The sequence below is a fragment of the Microtus oregoni genome, unplaced genomic scaffold (genome assembly GCF_018167655.1).
Source record: "Microtus oregoni isolate MIOR12 unplaced genomic scaffold, Mior012 000037F_ref0000500, whole genome shotgun sequence".
Classification (NCBI taxonomy): domain Eukaryota; kingdom Metazoa; phylum Chordata; class Mammalia; order Rodentia; family Cricetidae; genus Microtus; species Microtus oregoni.
In genome coordinates, this window is record NW_024543096.1 from 12,258,585 (window position 1) to 12,276,499 (window position 17,915).

The following is a 17,915-nucleotide window of genomic DNA, read 5'->3' on the forward strand; positions in this document are numbered from 1 at the left end:
CTTTTCAAATCTGCTTGGCCTTTCTGAGTTTCAAGCACACACTTCCTGAAGGCTGTCCACAGAACACTGAAAGATTCTCAACCTTGGAAAAGTTTAGAAGCTTTTTGGCTTCTAAAGCCTGCCTTTTGAAAGCTATGCTTTCTCAAAACATATGTATGTTTGAGTATGATGTTCTACATTCATTCTGATAAATGTAGGTCACCAGACTGGAAAAGTCGGGCTAAAGAAAAATATTACATTGAGTTCTCTAGGTAATTAGTTCAATTACACCCTTCCTTTAGTCACAATGGATCCAGGCTCTCACCCTGAAATTCAGATGTCATGTAAGTGACCTACCCCAAATCAATCTCCACTTTTCCTCTTTCTTATATGTGATGTTCAGTCACTGTGTTTTTCCTGAACCAGAAATAAGACAAAGTTCTCTTCATTTACGTGGTTTATTGTTGTAAACATTAAAATTGCCTTTCTCAAAGAAAGAATTTATCAGAAAAAAAAATCAGCGTCTCTAACTGTCATACACCATAGAAAAAAAGGCAGTGACTCATCTCATGTGCTGTACTAGAAATATACAAAGAAAAATACTACAGAATATGGCAATATTAAAATTCTTACTCAAACATAAAATAATATATTAACTGACAATTTTAGACGTAAAAAAACAAAAAAATTCAAAGTGCTCAGTAATTTCCAGGGAGTTATGTATATTATAAGCACTCTGGAAACAGTCAAAAGCTGCTGCATGCAAGTTCTGTTTAGCTTTAGACAACAAAATAATCAAGATATAAACTTTCTTTTATCAACATCAACGGTACATACAACACTTACAAACAAGGAATGTCGGACGGTGTTACAAACACTATGTGTCCCTTTTGTCAGGATTTGCCAATGTATTGATACTTGTGCCCACCTATTATACAATTGAGAAAATGTTTAAGCTCAGATAACTACCAATCTTTATAAAATCTAACAGACTACATAGTGTCTGAAATACTATTTATATAATATAGACATTACTGAAGTAGCAAGTGCCTATAACATCTTCAACCTAGAATCACATGCTTGTCCCTTTTTTATGTAGTTATTTTCTTTTTTTTTTGCAAACACACTTACTTTTTAGAATTTCCGATATTTATTCATAAATAGGCACAAAATAATTTAAAAAGCCAAACTGCATTGGATAAATTTACAAGCCTCTGCCTTCTTCAACTCATGCCACCCACGCAACATTTAGTTTTACTATATATTACAGCTTTCTTTACAGCAGAAAACTTTGAAGTCTTGGTAAAGGGCAAAATATGTGGGTACCCTTAAGGGCTGTGTGTGTGTGTGTGTGTGTGTGTGTAAAACATGTGTCTTAACTGCAACAAGCAAGCATGGCCAAACATGTCTCATCGTACATTAGCAATCTTTCTTCTGAACAATAAACTGATTTTGAACTGATAATAAAAAGTTTATACCACTGTATTGTGTGGCGTCCGTTTTCTAAATCCAGGATGCCCCGGAGCCAAAATGCCCTTTCAGGTTCTGCCTGCAAGTTAGGAAATAGCGACAGTGTTTGTTTGTTTATTTGTTTGTTGTTCTTTACTGTAGGGATGGGAGCTAGGGGTCTACAGGAGGGAGGTGACATACACTGGACTTTTTAGCCAGTTCTCTGCCCATGTGACCAGCCCCCTCTGGATGGTTTTTCTTTCCAGGTCTTTTGAAGTGCATGGGAGTAGATCTTAGAAAGGTAAGGTGTCCAGGAAAAGTTTGTCAATTATTGCTGGTGGCGGTACCAAGTCTTCCAGTTTTAGGTAGAAAATGCGCTGGAGGCCCTGTGTGCAAAGGGTGCGGAGTTCTGGGAGCTTCCCCAACAGTTTGGACAGATAGTTGGGTCGGTTCAAGCCCCCGTTATTGAAAGTCACGTGGTCTTTAAGACAATTTACAATTTTGTTCTGCAGTTCTTCCACTCTCTTAGGTTCCTTGAGCCCGTGTCTCTCTGCAGAAAATGCAATCAGAAACAAAAGAAGAAGGCATGGGGAGTTAGTCAGCTGGCAGAATCAGGGAAAATCTGTGATTAGGAGGGAATGCCATGACCGGTCCCACCAGAGAAAATTCTGAAGGGGAAGTGCCCTGCAGCAGCAGTACTGACCTGTGACCATAGCCAGGGCAGCAATGCAGGAGAAGGCAGAAATGTCGATGTTCATATTCTGCAAGTTGGAGGAGAATTCAACAATGGAATCAATCCATTCCCCAAAGCCACGCACGCATTGCAACCTGTGCAAGACCACCCCATTGCAAAAGATGAGTTTACCCTCCACTGGGTTGGACCTGCAATTAATACCAAAGAGAGAGGGGAGAAAAAAGAGAGAGAGAGAAGCTAAACAACTAATTACTTGAAGAGCAATAAATGAGGGATTTAAGAGGCACCTAATTACTGAAGAGTTAATAAAATGTAGACCAGTGGACCTTGAAAGGGTTTAATTTCATAACAATCAAGAACTCCTCTAGCCCACCTCCAGTCCATTCACCCAAGGCTTCTGGGCTCACACTTTCCCTTCCCCACCCTTTTTTTTTTTTTAAATCTCCCTTCCCCTCCCCCCAGCCCTTTTTTCTCCCTTTCCTGTACTTCCTCATTCCTCACCAGGCCTCCCTCATTACCTGTACGCTAATCGCAGAACAAATAATTCTAAGAAAGCTGATTCAAAAAGCAGGTCTTGATCAGCTTTGGGCAAGTCAGCAAAGCCAGGGATCTTCTCGGCCCAACCTCTGATGATCTCCATAGAGCCAGTCAGGAGATCGTAGAATTGCTGGATATGTTGGGTGTCATCTCCACTCATCTGATAGTCAGGGTTTGCCTGAAACTGGAATTTCATTTTAAAAAGCACTTAATGAGGTTCTCTAAAATATATAACCCGTGAAATTGCTAACCCCGTTTCTAGTAGGGGAGCCAGGTTTTTATAACAATTAAACCTCTCTCTGACCAGTAAGGAAATTAGATGTTCCAGGGCAATTAATTCAATTAGGGACGGTGCTCTGAGGTCGCCGCTTTAAATATGTAAATTACCATTTCCATACAGACTAAATACAGTGCCATCCAGCCCTGGGAAACGTTCAGTCTTATCTCCACAAAACAATTGACACGGTAGTATTCATGCTAATCCCAGAGTGGGTCTTGAGCGGAGGCGCCCTTTGCAACGCTTAATAATACTGCAGTCGCTACTAGGTTTGCCCACGCTCCCTCCAACCAAAGCCTGCACATTTTCACAACTGAAGTAAAAAGAGGAATAGTCCCACTTGATTCCTGACCCCGAGACCGCCCCCCTTTCCCGTGTCATTCCTTCCAACCTCTCTTCATTCCTGGTCTCAAGCAAATCCCAGTCTTCACTGGGGCGGGGGAGGGGCATCCCTGTAACTTCGCGTAAAGTAGATATGGGGAGGAAGGTTAGACAGAGTCTCATCTGGGCCTTGCAGAGGTCAGGATTGTCGGGCAATGGAGGTTCGAAAGATTCAAGCCCTCTGGCCTGTTCTCAGATCTACACTTGAGCTTCTTCTGCACCTCAGTGTCTCGCTCCCGGAACCCTGCCGAGAGCTGTGAAGCAGATATTCTGGTCTGCCTCTTTTACCCTTGAGTCTGGGGCTTTAAGTTGAGTATAGGGAGAGGGTCCTGCCCATCTGTTGGTTTGTACACATGATAACCCCCATTAGCTTCTTACCCTGGAATAGTCCAGGCTGGTCATAGCCGGATTGGAGTCGACGTGGGCTCTGACGAGGGCACTGATCAGGCTCACCGGAGGTGAGGGGGGAGAGGGATCCTGTGGGCTCTTCGGCTTCGAGGGTAAACGACCTCTCCGGCCTTTTAAACTGTCCGTACGAACCACTGTAAAGGAATAGCCCGGTTAACGCAGGTTCTTCGAGCCCAGACTCAGCCGTCTCACAGGGCTCTCCTCGGAGGCCGCAGTGGGGGCCAGACCTGGTGGTCCAGGGCTCCTCTCGCTTGTAAAGACTTTGGTGATAAGAAGCATTAAATTTATATATTTTAAAAAGGAGGGGAAGTATTTTATACCTTCTTCTAACTGGGACGAAGACCAGGAGGGCCCTGTGGCTTTCTTTAGAGAAGGCTGGGCCATTAGGCAGTGGGACCCTGGAGTGGGTGTGGGGGCGGGGAGGCGGCAGGGACCAGGGTCCACAAGCAGCTGGTGGTCTTTCAAGGGCACCGAACATAGGAGAGATCAGCAGCTTGCCTCGACCTACCTTCTTTAACCATCCCAACAGCCAGGCACTTCTGAAATCGACAGTACTGACAACGATTTCGGCGGCGCTTGTCCACTGGGCAGTTCTTATTTGCTAAACACACGTATTTCGCGTTTTTTTGCACCGTGCGCTGCAGAGGGAGAGAATGTAGGCCACAAATTATTATTTTTTAATTAAAAGTCCACTAAACTGGAGACATTTTTTAATGGCTTGGATCTGTATTCCTTCCCTACAAACACAAACACTACTCCTTTAAAAAAAAATTTTTTTCTTGTTCTTTTCTTCCTATTTCCTTTCCTTTTCCTCCCCCAGGGCATTTACCAGAAGAAAATTGATAGCGTTAACATTTGAGCTAACCTTGCCGCTCCTTGCTGTGTTATATATGCCAGGAGAAGGAGCAGGAGACGCTCAGTAAATACAAATCCGTGCGCATTCATATTATTTACATCCCTTGGAGACCTTCTCTATTTAAAATGATAAGATTATTCAATCAGGATGGCGAAATAAAGAGATCACTTAATTTGACCATAGGGAATTCTGTTCCACTTGGTTAGCTCAGACACGGTTCTCTGTCCTAACCAATTTCAATCTGAACGAGGAAGACAGAGCCTAACACATGCAAATAGCCCAGTTCCAACTCTGGCTCCAGCAATTTCGGGCGGGAGCCCGCCGGGGCGGCAGGTTGCTGAGGGGCGGTGGGGGCGGGGTGAAACCTTGACTCTTCCAGTCTTGCTTATTTCTTTCCTTAGACCACCCGAAGCCCCTTCCGCAGCCCGTGGGGTAGCTTCAAGGAACTAAGGGCTGGGCTGCCTACCGGAAGGGGAGAGCACACTCCTGGGTCTCAGCTACTAGGTCAGCGCTACCTGCCACCTCCGCCCAGTCTTGCTCACCTTAAAGAAACCTTTGCAGCCCTCACAAGTGCGAACACCGTAGTGCTGACAGGCTGCGTTGTCGCCGCAGACGGCGCACAGACCCTCGTTGGAGGGAGAGCCCCGGGACGGCGGCGAGGGCACCTGCGAGTCAAGCAACTGCGACGCGTGGCCGATCTGCAGGCCCGGGAAGCCCATGGATGCCGGCTTGCGAATGGGGTTGGGCACGGCGAAGGTCTGCCCATCCACTACGTGGTGGCTGCCCGCGGGCTCCGGGTTCATGGGGACGTGCAGAGGCCCGTCGAAGCGCATCTGGCAGCTAGACACAGGAGTGCCCGGGGGCGACTGCTTAAAGGAGAAGAGTGAAAGGCGGGAGACAGGTGTCTTCCTCTGCTCGATCATATGCGTGGTGGCCACGTAGTTCTGATGGAAGTTGTGAAGAGACCCCGGGTCGTCCCACATCGGGCTATGCTGCACCTGGAAGCCCGGGGTGCTGGGTGTCGGGGGCGAGGAGGGCTTGTAGTAAACCGACCCGGAGTGTGGCATCATCTCCTCGGACTGAGGGGGCAGGTGGCTGTGCTGCTGGTAGTTGTGCATCTGAATGTCTTCCACCTTAATGGAGGACTGCTGTCCGGACAGGGGCATTTGGTACAAGCAAGGTGGCTTGACGTCGTAGCCTGTGCTGTAGTTGTCCATAAAGGTACTGAAGCTGGGGAGAGAAGTGGTGGCAGTGATTTCAGTGTTGGTGAGGTCCATGCTAAACTTGACAAACTCTGGAGTTAAGAAATCGGAGCTGTATTCTCCCGAAGAGTGGTAACTGTAGCTCTGAGAAGCGGGGCTGGCTCCTTGAGGCGAGGACCCATACTGCGCCTGAACACAAGGCATGGCTGGAAATGAAACAGGGTGATACACACTCAGCCTGGTCAACGGAACACTTTCTTCCGGGCTCAGGTACACCTGGAGCTACACCGGCAGCCCGCGGTGTCAGAGGGAGGGTAGAGGTGCGAGGGGAAGGGCAGGAAAGGTCAGAGCAGCAATGAAGAAAGGAAAGCACTGATCCCCAAACGACCCAGAGCTGGAAAGCTGTCGAGGGTCTACACTCCCGGCTAGTTCCAAATGCCCCCCCCCAACTCCAACCCCTTCCCACAGCCAATCTGTGGAGCCTCTACGCTGAGCTTTAAGTAGACAGGATTTCTAGAACCCACAGTCTAGAAATGAAGTTGAATTGCACAATGAGAAGGCTGTTCTTCTCTGTGACCAGAAGGCATGGAGCTGGCCTGAGAAGATCCCGTTGTCCTGTCTAGATATGGGGGAACTCAGGAAAGGTGATGAAAGAAAAAACTCACTAACCTTCAGCCGAGTTATTGGCGTTTTCGAGGAAATTAAAGGTGGACAGTGTCGTAATTCAACGAAGGACAAAGTTTCCAAGATTTTTAAAAAAGCAATTGGGAATCCAGCCCGTCAGATCTCCCTGAAATACAGACACAGGAAGTTTGAGGATGTTTCCCCACCGAGATTTGGCTGGGCAGAGGCGACTCACAGGCAGGCCCTTCAGTGCCTCCTTAGGAATGAGAGTGAAGACCTTTACCAAACAGCAGCTTAAAGGAACATGCAAAGACGTGGCTAAACAACAGATAATGCCACTCATCTCCCAGTGAAAATCCCTGCAGAGAAAGCATCCTAGAGGCAAGTCATCCCATGAGCCTACTTGATACTTAACTATATAATGAATTGGTCCCTTTGCCATAGACGAGAGCATCATTTTCATCCTACTTGACTTCAAACATGAATAGAGGACTAAGCTACAGAGAAAGCACAGCATCAAAGCCTTATCTTAAATAATTTTTCTTGTAGTCCAACAGACTTTTCTCTTAGAAGGGAAAAGAAAGTTAGTAGAATTCAAGAATATACAATTTTAAAAAAACAATAGAAAGCCTCCCCTTAGACAATGTTAACAAGGCCTGGACAACCGAGAAGCCAATTTGAGAGCAAGTGTATGCTTTTGTAATTGCTTTTGACCCAGCACTGGGGTTTGGGGGTACAAGTGAATCGGTGTTCCTCCAGAGAACTGGATTTTCAACACCCTTTAATAGCCTAGAGGTGATGAGAGAGACCTCTACTTTAACCAGAAGTATCTTGGGTCAACTGCAGAGGGAAGGGGATATTGCGTATATAATACTGGCACCAAAGTTAGAAGCACAGAAAGCTAAACATCTTCTCCACAATGTTTTCCATGGGCTGCCTACTTGCTGGGACAAGGCATTCTTGTGTCCTAGCAATTTTCAGACGTTCCCACTTGGCAAGGCACTCTAGAGCATAGACAGATTTGTTAATAACGATAAAGAAACCCAACAGCAGCTCCTTCTGCTCCCTCTCTCCCTTCTTCCATAATCTTGCTTCAAGAAGTGGAGAAGGTTAGCCAGAAAAAATAGAAAGAAGACTCTTGCTCCCCCCCCCCCATCATCCGCTGCCGCCGCCCTTGGAAATATGTCTGTGTTGGATATTAACCCTAGACGCGTCACGGTTTCATGGCTGCACTCTTTACCTCACGCACATACTCTGCCACATTACCCAAGGACAGCATTTATGAAAACCAGAAATTTCAGGCAACTTAGCAACAGGACACTCCACAGACACCACCCTTACACGACGGTACCGGGAAAACATCCGCACGCGGGCGAGCTGAGCGACACTGTTCCCAAGCAACGCAGAAACTTTCTCTCCCGGACTGTTTCCCACATGTTCACGAGATCTGTAATCTCCAGCAAGCCACACTCAATTTCACAGCCAGAGCAAACTTTGCGCACATCTCCGCAGGCAAGTCCGCATCTCCTAAAACTATGGGAGTCCCCCCCACTTCCACATCCACCAATGAGAAGCCTGGAAGGCTCTGCCGGCAGCCAACTCCCCCCCTAACGCTACACAGACCAAGTTCCAGCAAAGGCTCGGCGGAGCCGCGCGCGCCCACTCGCCATTCCCCAGCCCTTTCGCACTCCACGGCTCGGGCGCCCACTTGCAGAGAACCTGTCCCCGGTCCGCGGAGACCCGGAGAACGCGAGACCACCGGCGGCATCGCCGCACCTACTCACTTCTCCGCTCTCTTCATTCATTCAACTCCGCCGAAGTGCAGTTCCCTCCGGGAGCCGGGGCTCCGGGGTCCGCGGGAGCGGTGCGGGAGCCGGGCGCGGGGAGTCACACGCCGCCAGCCCGGCGGGAGAAGAGGCAGGCAGCCGGCGGGGCAGGCGAGAGGGACGCGGATCTGTGCAGAGCCGCGGGGCGGACTGGCCCTGGCCGCCAATGTGCCTTTGTTTATGTGGCTCGGTCTGCCGCTGCCAACATGCACCTAAAGTCTGCGCGCGTCAGCGCGCGTCAGCGGCCCACGGTCCAATCGCCGAGCCGCCGCGCTCCCCGGACTCCTGGCCCGCGCTCGCTTTGGTATATTTCCGACCTGACGTCACGACTGGGGCTGATTTTAAGGTGGGAACGGTTCTGCGTTCACCTTGGTAGCCCACTTGGGTGGTTTCTTAATTTTTTTTTTTCCGAAAGAAGTGTGACTTCTGCAACCCAGGTCCGTGAAACCCGCGGTGATGCTATGCTTCACCTGCCCCCAGGCCCTGAGTCCTCACACGTGGGGAGGGTGCAACAAAAGCTTGAATGGAAAAGAACGCTGGCGTGGGCCAGGTAGCTGGCACCTGGGCCGCACCGGCAGACGTGTGCTTTGCTGCTTCCCAACATCACCCCCACACAGTCCTTAGCGGAAGTGCAAAATGTCCCGTGACTCGTAGCTCTCCAGGGGCTTGGGCGATAGATGGACTCTCACTAGTCCGTGCATTCGCTTCTCCCTTTTTCTATCTCAGTCTTCCATCCTCCTTCTAGTAGATATAAGGGGGATAGCGCCCACTTTTCTTTCCCCCCTCTTTCCTGAAACTAAAAGGCTTGAATACTTAAAGGAGTGTGGAAGAGGAGAGAGTAGACATTGAGCCAGGCCTTAGAGGACCCCACAAGTAGGAGCGAACTGCTGCCTGCTTTTCTTTTGCAGACAATGCACCAGAGTCGGGCAACAGGTGCGCCTCCAGCAGAAAGGTGATCTTGATCCATCCCTTCGGTCAGCTCTGAACAGCGTTGACTTTTGCGCTGTGCCCACCAAGCCTGTCCTGTCCCGCTCACGTGTTTCTAAAACACAAGAGCTGTGGTACCCGAAACCAAGAAGAAAGCATGGTGGGAAAAGCTGGGCAAAGGGAGTGGAGCCTGAAGCGATGGAGGGCCGTGCGGCGTCTCGGGAAAATGCAAAGTGTGTGCCCATTGCCTCAGCCTAGGGTCCGTGGGCTGTGGGAGCGTGTCCTACCACCGCGGTCCTCGGAGTCGCCTCCCGTTGTGCTCTGCAAGATCATCCACCCGCCAAGCGCGTGGATCTTTCTAGCAAAGGAATCGCCGCTCCTCCCTAGGGCGAGTTTTACTCGGCAGACTTCCTAGGGTTTTTCCCAAGACCAGAAAGGGACTGGGGCCAAGGGAGGGCGACTTTGGAGGGTCCCCTTCTCCGCCCAGGACAGCGCTCCTCCTCCCCTCCTCCCGAGCGTTGGCTCGCTCCCAAGCTACCGGGGGAGGGGGTCTGTGCGAAGAGCAACTCGGCCCCCTCTCCGTGATCCTGGCACTGGCGGAGAGCACCGCGGAACTCTCGGGGTTATGGGGTTGCTCATTCCTAGCCTGCACCTCCGCCTCTGCCGGCTCCGTGCGGAGCGAGCCTGCGGCTGCAGAGGCGTTGCCATCGGGTGCCCTGCGGCTGCCCAGACAAGCCGCGGGCTCCGCTGTGCAGCAGCCTCGGGGAAACCTACGTGACCACCTTAAGTTTCCCCCAGATGTTGTGGCTGCCTCTCCCTCCAGCTGCCGCCGCTACGGCTCAGCGGTGCCCTAGTGGGCGCGAGAAAAAGAAATAGAATAAAATAAAACCAGGAAGTGGGGGGGGGGGCGAAAGAGGGGGCAGGGTGAAGAACAGCTTATTAGTGTGAGCTCGGCAGCGTCAGCGCCCCGTGGGCAGAAGCGATTCCACGCGAACGAAAGGGAAAAAGTGAGAGTTAGGAGAGCAATGGAGAAGGAAGGGGGTGGGGGTGGCGGTGACGCAGGGGCGCAGGCATTGACGCACCGGCCAGGCTGGGCCCAAAATAGCAGCAACTCCAGCTCACAGGCGCCCTCCCGGGTTCCCTTCCCCTTCCGCGAGGGAGCAGGGTGCGGTCAGGGGGAGCTTTCCTTGATCCAAGCGGTGGGCCAGGTTCCCGGCAGCTATTTTCAGACAGTCGGAAACCCAAGCTTAGCTACACTGGGGTGGAAGTTATTATTTTTTAATACAGTTCCAGGAGAGCGAGTACCAAGAGAAGTTTAAGATCGCAACCACAGCCCTCCCTACACAAATGTGGCTAAGTAAACGTGTTGCTATCCACACGCCCCTCTCCCTCAGTCATTAAAAACATTCAGTTTGGGTTGAGTTGAGTCTGGGGATATTTTGAAAAATGCCCTCCCAGAGAGAAAAGGGGGGCTGGAGTTTTTAGTGTTGAGCACTTACGGAACAAGCACAGCAACATGCGACTCGTGGTTCTCTGATAAGAGCCTTTGCTCAAGTCTTGAGATACCCAAGATGGAAAGGCAGCGGTCATAGCAATTTCATAAAGTAATACGTGAGAATAGAGTAGTGATAACACGTAAATGAGAAAAAGTGAAGACTTCCATCCGTGTGAGTTGTCCCTCTCTTCAAATTCATGTTCGGCTTCCTGATTTGTTACCCCTACTTAGGAAAGACTCATAAACTCGCTTATACTAATTTTTGACTGAGACTAGACTATTCTAGGCTTGGAGTCTGGGGCCGGACTCGCACATGCTCCAGGTAGTAAGGATCCAGCGCACAGATCGGAAAGTATAAAAGGGCCATGCTCAAAACCTCAGACCGCTGTTTTTTTCCCCCCACTTGATTCTGAAGGGGCAAAACTGCAGGAGCCAGGACGAGGTCTGCAATTGACTGATCTTGTCAGTAGGGGGCCTGACTCCACAATGTTCGAGAGACTCTCTCACAGAAGCACACGCACGCGCGCTCACACACACACACACACACACACACACACACACACACACACAGCTATTTACTACTTAGGCTAACTAAGCCCCAGGAGAAAATTCTGCAGGCCCAAATGTTCATATTGTTTGGAATTCATAAACAACAACTCTTTTATTTTTTTTCTATTTTGTCCAAAACGGAAACAGTTCAACACATGGAATTTGGTTCACAATGGATTTTCTTTATTTCCTCCTGCCCATGTTTAACTCACTGTTAGGTCACAGAGGAAAAAAACCAAAATGGCAATAAAAATCTCTCATTTTATCTCAAAGCAGTTCAAATTGGCATATAGTTTGGAAAAATGAAAGCATGTTTTAAAATCCTATGATTACATGTTTAAATAAATTACAGTTTAGAAGAGAATTCCTGTGGGTATATTTGCTAGTACATAAGAGAATGCTTTTGTGCACAGAGGTTTAATTACACATATAATGGAATCAAAATGTAGAATTGAACAACCTTTCAGAAAATGTTAAAACGATGCTTTAGGCTAAAAGGAACTGAAATTCTGCATTTATATGGCTGCAACCCTTCTGCATTCTCACGCATAAATATTTCAAATAAAGTATTTTATAACTCAATTAAAATGACAATAAGGTTTTTTCTAGATCCAGAGTCTGAAGTAACTTTAAATTATTGCCATGTCTAAATGTGTAAAGTTTCCCCACAATAAAGGTCTATTTTCTTAATAATTTAAAATAATGGAACCAAGAAATTGGTGCTATCCATAGTAGCTCCACCTTATATAAACTATAAGCTGTTATTAATAAATACAATGATGTGACCTCAGAAAGCATTGATGAAAATGTTATTATATTACCTTTTATGATATTAACACATACCAAGCAGAATATATTTGCCTGTGTGTAGAAAAAATATTTTCATTGAAAGTCAGTATAAATGCATATAAATTCACATCTAAACCTAAGTATTTTATTTTATGCATGGCTAAGCAGATTATACTTAATAAAACTGAGCTTTTGGTATAATTTAGAGAGCAAACATAAATGTAATCCCATAGGATTTTCTATTTTAATGCATGGGAAGAGGCCTCTGGGGATTGATTTCTGTATTCTCCCCAAATGAATTCAAAGACCTCACAAGGCAGATACAATGAAACAGACATACCTGCTATGCTGTCAGAGTGGAGGCAACTTTAAGGTATTTCTTTAAAATATTGTAGGCATTGAAACTTATAAGCATTAAAATGAGATGTATTTTACATTATGTTTGAACAAACTTTCATTCACAGCCTTTATTATTATTTGGTAGGCAGTAGTACAGTAGGGACAGAAGAAAGAAAATTTCACCTTAAACCGTCTGTGTCTCAGAAAAAAAAATTAGTATTAAAGGTATTTTATTGTTTTGCTTTTGCCATTTCATTTGCATTCACGGGCTATTAATCAGCCACACTGCGCCTTTCCTGTGGAAGACTTGGAGGAGTCCATCGCTTCTTTGATGCTCACATGCTGGATAGAGGCAGCTTTCATTCAGTTTTACTCAGTCTGTTTTCCAGCAAAGACCATTGATTTTTTAAAATGTCTTACTTTAATTCAGAACTCAACTCTAGAAAATGTGTAAAGATGCGCAGAAGTAAACAGCATTTTTTTCTAGAAGCTTCTACTTATAAATTAAAATCATAAAACTGAACATATGGTAAAACCTCATGCCACTCAAGAACTATTTTACATAATAAAAATCTTTGGGTTTTTTTTCCTTAATACTTGGCTTGCAGTGGTCTTCTAATACTTGCTTTTATAGTAACGACTTAACATTTCTTTATGAAAAAATTATCTTCTACTAGAAAAAAATGATTGTTTTAGATTGATTTGTTTTAGAATTTATTTGCTTATTTCAGTATGCATGAAAGACATAAAAAAATGTACAATGCCCTAAAACTCACTTAAAGATCCTAAGAATAAAGGTATATGCTAATATAAAAGACACCTGAAATTCTAACAAGAGCCAATGGCATTAGTTATTCTAACAGAACTAGACAACATTTCTTTAAACAGGTAATATACATATATACATATATATATACATATATATATGTATATATATACACACACACACTTTGCAAAAGTTATATGTTAAGTCACAGGTGACACTTTTTAGTTTTGTTCTACACTTAGTGATAAAATAACCATATTTTACTTTTTACTTCAAGCTAGTTGGTAGAGAACTTCTTAATTTAATAAAAAGGAAAATAAAGTATTGATATATTCAGACAAAGACATATATGCCCTTTTCCTCATCATAATTCACAATTATCAAGCTTACAATTTGAATACTACAAAAGTAACTTATCGCAAGGACCCTTATAGCGATAAGTAATAAATCTAATTACCATATCCTTTGAATAGATGTAATATAAATTTCATTGCTCACTTAAAAGTTCCAAAGTTAACAGCATAAACTTGAAGTTGAGTAATTAAGTAATCCTTATATAGACACTTATTAAAGTATTTATACATATTATCTTAAATCTACATCTATCATTTTGCCAATTAAAATTAGGACTTTAATTGCAATTAAGTAATTTAATTGCCAATTGAACAGCAAAATTGCTAAGTGACTAATTTTAATGCCTATTTTAATTACCAATCATGACTGGGGAGGGAGCTAATCAAGTTACATCAAGCAGTACCAGAGTAATGATGTGGAAAAAAAAATGGAGAACAAACATTCAAGGCTACATGCTTTAAAAAAAGAAACATAAATTAAATAAATGCAAACACAATCTTATAAATGTATAAAAATACTGTGTTTCGATATCTGAATACAGAACATGAAAGAGAACAAGATTAATGAAAGAGCTCCTGTCAATCTTCAGTCAAAGTAAGGGCAACCCCAAGTCAGCTTTTTATGTGGTCTTTGCATGGCCCTCTTGCCAACCCATATGAAAACAAAGCTGCATGTCGGTCAGAATAAGAGACTGTCCTGCTTGGCTGGGGGAATAGTCCAGACTGACACTTTAGTATTTTTTTAATGAAATGCTCATAAAAGAGAGAAACAAGTTTCTGATGCAACATCATGAGTTTTGAATTTGAAAAGGGAATTCAGGTGCAATGGGTTCACACTCCTTCCTGGTGACTCACACCCCCACTTAGCTGAATAAAGAGCTTCTACACTAGAGAAGTCTAATGCCTATTCATAGCTGGTTCCACGCCACCCTGAGGAAACCATAAACATTGGGTACTTAAAGATCACAAATTTATTTGTGAGCAAAAAGGGGAAGGGAAGCAGGTAGAACCATGTCATAATTAAAAATCAGTTGGTATGGGGAAATACACCTAGCTGTAAGTCCTTTTCTGTTGTTGTTGTTGTTGTTGTTGTTGTTCAACTAGAATAAACATATCAGCTCCAGATAAAGGCCCTATGCCTACGGACAACAGAAACACAGAAATATCTTCCTGGCCAACACAAGCATGTTTTCAAAAGTTTTCCTGTCTAAACAAATTCTCATATTAACAACATGGAAGGGCAACACTGAAAAAGAAAAAGCAATTTAAGATTGAGAACAAAAAATAGACAGTGATTTCTTGGTACAATAGCAATTCTGGTACTTTCTAGTTCTGGTGTTCTCCTTGGCAGCCAGCCACATTAGTTAGAGTAACAGGGCACACCTATCAGCTGTTTACTCAAAACGAAATGATGCTGTTAGGTTTGCTGCCATGTCAACCTACAAAAAGATGCATGGTTTGTACCTGCAAAGGTGCCTGAAAGGATTCATGACGTGCATGCACACAGGAAGATACAACTGGAAGGAGAGGGAGCAAAGAGCGCTGCTTGAGATTTTGCTTGAACTCTGAAAGGAAGCGCAGCAGGCCTTCTGGCCTGGATTTGAAGGAGGAACACTTTAATAATCACAGGGCTTGACAAATGATCGCCGTATCTGCCCATGACAATAACAGCTTTATAAGGCAGGTTCTGTGAGACTGATTAAAGGACAGTCACTGTCAATTCACAGGTCACGAAGACAGAGTCGTTATTGACAAGCGTGCTACTGATCTGGGTTTAAAGCTGGTGCCGCAGAGCACACTAAAATCTCAGCTATTAAATGGTTACAAAAACAGCACAGGCAAAGAAACTTGCCATAAGCTGGCCATATCCTATTTTGTTCTGCGTAACATATTCTGCTCTATAGCTATGCAAGACGTTGGGTATAATAATCAGAATGTCTGAATTAACTCAAGCACTAGTTAACAAACCATCAGCCTTTACAAGGGGTGGGGGAGAGGGAGGGTGTCATCTTGTCCTTTCAAAAATGATCCTAAAAGGACACGATGTATAAACTTTTAAAATGTGACACTTTCTGAAACAGCACAAAATTAACAGTAAGCACATATTTAGACCATTCATGACCATTTGTGTGTTTTGCTGGTCTATAAGCTCACATGAACTGCCTTTTACATCTTGTGGAATGAAAAAAGAAACCTAGACATATTATGGAGCTAGCTTTGAGATAGACTTTCATACATAAAAGTAAACCTGAAATTAAATTTTGAATGATACTTTCATTTGTACCCTTAGGTCTTTGCTTATCTGTCACCATGATCTGTATTTGTGAATCAACAATACGGACTGTGGTAAAAACACAGCCCTGCTTATAAACCAAACGTAAAGGCAGTTACCATATTTTGTTAGCCACTTGGAGATTTAAAAATCTAATATGAAATATAACCAAGCCATTCCAGTAGGATCTAAGGGATGACTTCAGTATGTAGATACTAACAGCCTGGAAGAAGAAAAAAAAAAGTCCTTATCCCCAAGGATTAAGACACAGAGAAAGAGAACCGGGTGCAGAAACTGGTTTGCAGAAAAAGTTCTACTTAGGATTCTGATAGTTCATTATTTCTCAGAACTTTTTTTCTTAAGAGTTGACGTAGGACTTTGTTTTAGGTGAAGAATTTCAAATAAGTACTTAGATTTAGGAGTTATACTGAAACCGTATTTCTCGGAGTCGTTTGATTTTTTTCTGACTTTAGAGTGTGATGCTTTTGAAGAATGCTAACTGTAACTAACTCCGGAAGTTGTATTTTCCACCCCTCCACATCTCACCTATTAGGTAGAGTGTCAATTTCCAATAACAGTTTGGTTAAACCTTATCAGTTTTGCATGTCTAGAGGTGGGAAGAGAAAAAGAAAAAGCAGAAACAGATTTTACAGAATGATGTGACGGGGCTCCTCAAACTACCAATAGTTGATATAGAATTTGAAATGTAGCTCTGTAACTCAATTTATACTACAGCAGTTGGGCGATGCTATCTTCCTGTTGTTATCATCAGGTCAAGGGATATAAATTGTACCAGGTAATTCATTTTGCTGTTCAGAGAGTCATTAGGTTCCTCCCAGAATATATATGATTGATATCCCTGGAGGTGAAAGGCTAAAGGAACCATATGGCAACATGTTGCATTCCGTATGCTATCTGCCCATCCGTGCTTAAGCCGCCATTAGCAACATCTGTACCTTACAGAAATCCAGCTGCGCCGAGGAAGGCTGGCAGAATTGTACTTGGGGGTTGGAAATCTAGTTTAGCGCCATTAACTTGAGACTTAAGAGTCTATCTACTAGGGCGAATGGAAGCTTTCACAATTAGACGAGACGACACAAATGCTTTATTAAAGTTTAATCTTGAACTCCCAATTAGCCAAAGTGCATTACAAATAGATTGCAATTTCCTAGAAGGCACAGCAAGTTCTCAGCCAGCCTGCCTGCCTGCCACGTGCGAGGGGGGCCTGCAAAGCAGCCGGAAGGGCAGGGCTCACGATTGGCCTCCGCGGCCCGCGAGTCCCTAAAAGTCCCTGGCAGCGCGACAGTGAGGGCTTGAGCAGGCCAGGATGGGATCCCGAGGGTGGGGGTCCCGGGCGTAGGTAAAGGGGAGACGAAGGGAAGGAGTGGCTGGGGAGGGGCTAGAGAGGCGGGCGACGTGGTGGCCGTGTGGCGCCGGCCTCTCGGGAGGAGCCTGTTGTGGCTGGTCACACCGAAGTTTCTCACCCGCTCCGGCGCTCCACACCCACCTCGGATTCCTGCACCGGCGCGGGACAGGCGGGGATAGGAGTCCGGGCAGGGCTGCCCCCGGCCCTCCCCGAGCCCCCAGCCCGGTCCAGGAAACGTTACCTGCCCGGCGCTCCCGGCCCCGGGTCGCCGCGTCCCCGGGCGCAGAGAGTGATCGCGCCGGCGGCTCCAGCTCCTCGTGCAGTCCGGGCGCGCAGCGAGGAGCGCCGACCGCCGAGCGGAGGGAGTCCCGGGGCCGAGGTCCGCCACCCCCGCTGGGACGCGGAGCCGGGAGGGCGGGGGCCGGAGAGCGGCCAGGAAGGCGCGCGCTCCGGTCCATTGTCGCCGCCCGCCCGCGCGCACCCCGCGCACCCCGCGCCCTCGGTGCCGCGGCCAAGCGCGTCAGCGGCCCCACTCAGCCGGGCCGGGCTCCGTGACGCGCGCAGCCAGCGCTATAAATAACCCGCAGCCCGCCCCGGGCGCCCCGCCAGTGACGCCGGACCCGCGGGGAGGAGCGGCCGGGGAAACAATGACCCGCTGCACTCGGCAGCCAAGCTGCTAGCCCGGCCCTCTGCGCTCCCCCGCCTGGCCGAGGGGCTGTCCCAGCCTCCGGCGACCGCGCGCCAACCTGGATGCCCTGTGCTCAAAACTCCTCACCAAGTTCCTCTCAAGTTGCTTTAAAACCGTCTGGACACTTCTCTACCCCAA

The 17,915-nt window shown here is 46.3% G+C and overlaps 1 protein-coding gene across 5 annotated transcripts; it reads right to left on the reverse strand.

Moving 5' to 3' along the window:
* Nucleotides 1-428: 428 nt before the first annotated feature.
* On the reverse strand, nucleotides 429-17,454 carry Nr4a2 (nuclear receptor subfamily 4 group A member 2). 5 transcript variants are annotated; one of them, XM_041631613.1, is made up of 9 exons: nucleotides 8,192-8,828; nucleotides 6,453-6,573; nucleotides 5,124-5,989; nucleotides 4,234-4,363; nucleotides 3,696-3,859; nucleotides 2,641-2,843; nucleotides 2,294-2,310; nucleotides 2,132-2,189; nucleotides 1,814-1,978 (listed from the first exon to the last, which is right to left on the reverse strand). In XM_041631613.1, exons 3-9 carry the CDS (start codon nucleotides 5,985-5,987, stop codon nucleotides 1,954-1,956), a joined length of 1,461 nt encoding a protein of 486 aa, XP_041487547.1. In that variant the 5' UTR covers nucleotides 5,988-5,989; nucleotides 6,453-6,573; nucleotides 8,192-8,828; the 3' UTR covers nucleotides 1,814-1,953. The 5 variants fall into 5 exon arrangements, 4 of the variants coding, with proteins under 4 accessions (XP_041487545.1, XP_041487546.1, XP_041487544.1 ...); XM_041631611.1 differs by lacking the exon at nucleotides 8,192-8,828 and adding an exon at nucleotides 17,331-17,454 and having other exon boundaries at nucleotides 429-1,978; nucleotides 2,132-2,310; XM_041631612.1 differs by having other exon boundaries at nucleotides 429-1,978; nucleotides 2,132-2,310; nucleotides 5,124-5,811.
* Nucleotides 17,455-17,915: the final 461 nt, after the last annotated feature.

Bases quoted from the DNA above. Each gene is read 5' to 3' on its own strand.
- Nr4a2 (XM_041631611.1), bottom strand. From the start codon at position 5,987: ATGCCTTGTGTTCAGGCGCAGTATGGGTCCTCGCCTCAAGGAGCCAGC. The intron at 3,860-4,233 runs GTAGGTCGAGGC...ATTCCTTTACAG, and splicing joins TGTTGGGATGGTTAAAGAAG to TGGTTCGTACGGACAGTTTA. The intron at 2,844-3,695 runs GTAAGAAGCTAA...ATGAAATTCCAG, and splicing joins CCAGCCTGGACTATTCCAGG to TTTCAGGCAAACCCTGACTA.